The sequence below is a fragment of the Vigna unguiculata genome, chromosome 7, assembly GCF_004118075.2.
Source record: "Vigna unguiculata cultivar IT97K-499-35 chromosome 7, ASM411807v1, whole genome shotgun sequence".
In the NCBI taxonomy this organism is placed as follows: domain Eukaryota; kingdom Viridiplantae; phylum Streptophyta; class Magnoliopsida; order Fabales; family Fabaceae; genus Vigna; species Vigna unguiculata.
Genome location: NC_040285.1, coordinates 10,813,882 through 10,819,115, shown reverse-complemented (window position 1 = coordinate 10,819,115; position 5,234 = coordinate 10,813,882). Strand labels below are relative to the sequence as shown.

The 5,234-nt window shown below is 32.7% G+C and overlaps 1 protein-coding gene across 2 annotated transcripts; it reads left to right on the top strand.

Moving 5' to 3' along the window:
• Window positions 1–725: 725 nt before the first annotated feature.
• Window positions 726–4,123, top strand: LOC114192410 (probable adenylate kinase 1, chloroplastic). 2 transcript variants are annotated; one of them, XM_028082119.1, is made up of 4 exons: window positions 726–1,134; window positions 2,624–2,782; window positions 3,179–3,451; window positions 3,677–4,123. In XM_028082119.1, exons 1-4 carry the CDS (start codon window positions 835–837, stop codon window positions 3,818–3,820), a joined length of 876 nt encoding a protein of 291 aa, XP_027937920.1. In that variant the 5' UTR covers window positions 726–834; the 3' UTR covers window positions 3,821–4,123. The 2 variants fall into 2 exon arrangements, with proteins under 2 accessions (XP_027937920.1, XP_027937922.1); XM_028082121.1 differs by having other exon boundaries at window positions 730–1,134; window positions 2,624–2,764.
• Window positions 4,124–5,234: the final 1,111 nt, after the last annotated feature.

Genomic DNA, 5,234 nt, shown 5'->3' with positions numbered 1-5,234 from the left:
AGACATGATTAGAGCACATCATTAGGACCACTAATCATAAAAAACTCATAAGGAAAACTCAGAGGTCACATGTAAATTAGGATTTCTTGCATGCACAAAGAACACACCAAAAGAAGAAAAAAGACAGAAAATCAATTTACTCAATTTGAGAAATTGACCGAACAAGATTGTAAAGTTTGCCATAGAGATTGATCTTCAAAAAGATAAGCACCGAAGTAAGAAATGTAGAGAGAAAGAAAAAATCTCTAAGAAAGTACTTTAAAAAAAATGATGCGTTTATAAATAATAAAACTCATTTATAAAACTTTTATTTATACTTAAATTTTTTAATATTAAAATTAAGTATCATTATGATCTTACAAAAATATTTGAACTTGGAATTTTTCTTTTTCAAAAGTTTTGTTGTACTTATTTTTATTAGAAATTTCAAAATTAAAAAAGTACGAAGTAAAAATGCTACTATTTATTTTAAAGGAAAAAGAAAGGTTTATGTAAGAAAAACTCAAATTGCATTTTAAAAGACCAAAGTCGTAAATAACTCTCCACGTTTCACCTTCAACATTTATAAATTATCCACGTGCTTTATTATTTTTCTTATATATATATATATATATATATATATATATATATATATATATATATATATATATATATATCCTATGTAGAAAATGTAAATTGATATTTATTCACGCATTACACAAAAAAAAAAAAAAAAAAAAAACTTAGAAGCAAATATGGTATAAATACAAAAACGAAGAATTAGTTAACTGACTAATCAATTCATCATCAATCACTCACCGTGTCGTTCATCATTCCTTCGCTTCTGCAAATCCCATGGCGGCCATAACCCGCCTCCGACTCGCCAAGCGCGCCTCCTTCGTCTCTCCTCTGGCCACCCGAACCTTCTCCTCCTCCCAAGTCAACGCGCCGCCGTACGCCGCCGCCTCCTTCCGCCGGGTGTCGCCGCGCGACAACCTGAGCAAGAGGTGCGTGCAGTGGGTGTTTCTCGGTTGTCCCGGCGTCGGCAAAGGCACCTACGCCAGTCGCCTCTCCAACCTCCTCGCCGTCCCGCACATCGCCACCGGCGATCTCGTCCGGGACGAACTCGCCTCCTCTGGTCCCCTCTCTTCCCAGGTTTTCGTCTTCCTCCTCCTCGTTTTTTGAATTTTCTAAATTATTTTGCAGCTTCGTGATCTTTTTGACGAGGATTTCGTCAAGGTTATTGAAAAAATTCTATGGGCGGCGCTTGAAGAAAATGAAGCATGATTATTATTTTTAAAACAATATTAAACATTTGTTATTCAATCTCAAATACACGAACTGTTATGTTATGATGATTATCTTAAAAGTCAACTAACCCAAAAGTCATATTATAGTAATGATTTCTTGTAAACTAAGAATTACAAGTTCTTTTATTGTGATGGTGCATAGAAGTTAAATCTTACTGAACTTTCAGCTTGATCTTGTTGGTGGAAGTTGGACAACTTCATGCATATTGTTGTCCCACTTTGCTTAAGCACTACTTGCTTTGTTAGTCTTTTTTTTTTTTGGCATTTTGCAAACAGACTTTTGGACTCAAGTTCCATGCATAGGAGTTAGACAATTAAATTATACTTAACTAGATTTTCCTATGTAGATGTGGGAAGAAGAGTTTTTTTTTTTTTTTTTTTAAACATATGTAAAATAAAACTAAACAAAACTGAAGTAATAAGTTTTTAAAATATTTGAAACGTACATTGAGTTGTCTGTATTTGCCAGCCCCATGGCGCAAGGTTGATTGGGTCTAGTCTCGTTTCTTGTTGTGGCATCCAAGTCTGTGTAACTGAGTAGAAATGTCTTCAATATGGTGTTGCATAAGGGAAACTTGGACATGATAATAGTTATTATTCTTTGGTTCTTCATTTCACTGGAAATTGAAACACTGTCCCTCACAGGATAGTTGTTTTGGTTTGTGAAAACTACTTAATAGAGAGTATTGTCATTGACGTTGCGTGTCTTATTCTTATTTAAACCTGTGGTTGGAGATGTACGTTTCTGGTGTATCTCAAACAGTTTGGCATTCCCGTCTTTTTTGCATTGACTGTATCTTTGCTCTTTCATCATATCTGTCCTTTTTGTTGCGAGACTAACGACGTACAGAATGGTCTAATCGTCTCTTGTTGGCTGTTAACTCCTTATTCTTATTTAATTATAAATATTCTCATATTATTTATTAACAGTAATCTTGTAACATTAATTGCATGCGTAATATATATTGGTAATGAGGAAAATCTACCTGTTCACCAAGCTAGTGAGTCTTTTAGTCTGGAACATTGATTTTTGTAATTTTAATTGAACCAAATTAGTGAAATGATGTCTCGATTTTCATTTTCATTTTTCCATTTTTAAGTGCTTTAGGTATTGGATTTTTTCCTTTTAATAAAAGGTATTAGATGTTTTACTACACTTTACTTTTAAAGATCAGTTGACGGACAATAAATGAGATTCTATTAATAGAGTTATGGTTTTTCAATTTCATCTGTTGTAGCCTAGTTGTTGCCTCTTTGTTGGGTTACAATGTTTATTTTATGTCCATCGGAACATCTCTTCTACATTTTTATTTGTAATATTTGGTTTCTTACAGCTATCAGAAATTGTAAACCAAGGTCAATTGGTGTCAGACGAAATTATAATAAGTTTATTGTCAAAGAGACTTGCAGCTGAGGAAGCTAAAGGCGAATTGGGGTTTATTCTTGATGGATTTCCTCGAACAATAAAGCAAGCAGTGAGTTTCTTCACTTTGGTAAAGTATTTCATTATAGGTACTAACCCTCATTTTATTTACTAAATCTTTGCATGAGTACAAGGAACATAAATATTTGTAGTCAGTTTTGAAATCTGAAAATGTAATTTTTAAAGAAATGTGAAGATTTTTTTTCTTTGTATGGATAAACCTGACGATTTCATAAGGCGATTTACCTGATCTACTTTTTTTTTTTTTTTATGATTTGATTTTCCCACCAAATCAGCTTCTACTTCCCCCTTCATACAAGCAGCTTTAATTCTCTCGGCTTCTGCCTCTTCACCCCTTTATGTGTTTAAGTTACAACAGTTATGTTGTGTGCTTCCTGTTCATAGAAGCAATATGAAACTTTAAATTATAGAGTACTCAAATTTTAGCCTATGTTTTTCGGTGCAGGAAATATTGGAAGGGGTAACTGACATTGACTTGGTAATCAATCTCAAGCTCCGAGAAGATGTTCTGCTTGAGAAATGCCTTGGTAGGAGAATTTGCAATCAGTGTGGGGGTAATTTTAATGTTGCTTCCATTGACATTAAGGCTGAGAATGGGAGCCCTGGAATGGTTATGGCTCCACTTCTTCCTCCTGCGAATTGCGTTTCTAAGCTCATTACTCGATCAGATGATACTGAACCGGTAGTCAAAGAAAGGCTTCGAATATACCGTGAAATGGTATTGTGCACACTATATTATTATTATGTGTGGACTTCAAGAATAAATGACTGCTTGAGTGACTTCGTATTTGTTGTATATTTATTTTTATAATGAGATGTTTATAAAATATCTGGGCGAATTTGTTGAAGTTGATGTTTCCAATTCCCCATTGTTTATAGTTACATCGTTGTGAATGATTTTTGGCTTCCCTTTCCATAAATTTAAAGACTGTCGTGATTGCAGACTCAGCCTGTGGAGGAATTTTACCGTAGCAGAGGAAAATTATTGGAATTTAACCTGCCAGGGGGAATCCCAGAGTCATGGCCTAAGTTGCTACATGCCCTTAATCTTGATGATTACGAAGACAAGCGATCTGCTGCAGCATAAAGATATAATAATGTATCATAGCTGTAAGTATTTCATTCTTTGCGTGCATATATATTGCATGCTTGGCAATTTTGCAGGACAGAGAATCAAAGAAGGAAACTTCTCTTTTAGTATTATTTTGGACCAATAATAATATTTGAAATGCTGTAATCTGATAAAACTGATAGTATTTCTTTCGTTTTAATTTGGTTATATGGAAGGAGTTTCCCAGCATGTAATGTTATAGTGAAGAGTGAATATATCACAGCATGTAATGTTATTGTAAATTAAATGTGAATGAAAACTTGTTGTTTTGCATCATCACATGCTCGAAATTTAGGGAAGACTTTTTTTGGAGTAACTTCCAGGTAAACCTTTCATGATGTTCTATGTTATTTGAATAAGTCTTTTGATTTCACTATACTCATCAATGACTCCTTTCATTGAATATGCTTGTTGCTTTAACAAAGTTTTGTAGTTTAAATGAATAGAACAAGAATTCTCTAGTTTTTGTTTGGCAAGTTAGATCTTATCTATTTATCCTGTAGGAGTTTTTATATTCCTTCATGAATTCTCTACGCCTGTTTGTTTAACACCACCGAGAAAATAAGGTGGAAAGCTTTCTTGGATAATTTGTTTTCTGAGTTGAATGGAGAAGAGATAAATAAGAAGAATGGAATAGAAACATTTGTTGTTTATAGCACGAGAGAAAGTGCATATTTTTTAGCACCTAAATAAAGATTATTTCAGTATTTTAGCAGAAAGTTATTTACCTTTGTTAAAATCATCTTTACTTTTTTTGTTAAGAATTTAGAACAAAGGCAACAAAAAAACATATTCTCCTATTTCATGCCAATATGGGGAGGATATTTTACTTTGGGTTTCATATAAAAATGCTTTCAATCCTATTTTTATTTTAAAGAAGTGAATAAATAGGAACCCTAAATGCTTGGGGAGCAAGAGATGGTAAATTTGGTTACGTGTGCACTGAAGTTCGATGAAATTCGTGTGGCAAATAGAAGGGGGAATTTCTTCCTCCATCCCATGTTTTCTTTCTGTATCCCATACTTTTTAAGTTTTCAATTATGTGTTGAAATTAATAGAAAAGAATATTGTAAGATTTGTTTTTGTGTTTTAGTTATAGCTTTGGACTGTACAATCTGCATATTTCGTACAATTCGTAGAACACATTATACTCGTAATATAAATTGAAAAATATGTTTCAGATTTTATAATTAATATGTAAATTTATATTTTGAATCGTGTATTTGTTATGTATTTTTTAGAAACAATTTGAAATGTAAATTAAATTTTAGAGTGTATAATTTGAAATAAGACAATTCAAAATATAGTACAATCCTTGTTGTAAATTTATATTTTAGATTAGACAATTTGCAATACAAACTTAGAAGACATTTAGAAGACAATTAAAACG

Excerpts from the sequence above, each read along its gene's own strand:
- LOC114192410 (XM_028082119.1), top strand. The coding sequence starts at position 835 with ATGGCGGCCATAACCCGCCTCCGACTCGCCAAGCGCGCCTCCTTCGTC. Across the intron at positions 1,135-2,623 it reads CTGGTCCCCTCTCTTCCCAG|CTATCAGAAATTGTAAACCA; the intron begins GTTTTCGTCTTC and ends GGTTTCTTACAG. Across the intron at positions 2,783-3,178 it reads CAGTGAGTTTCTTCACTTTG|GAAATATTGGAAGGGGTAAC; the intron begins GTAAAGTATTTC and ends TTTTCGGTGCAG.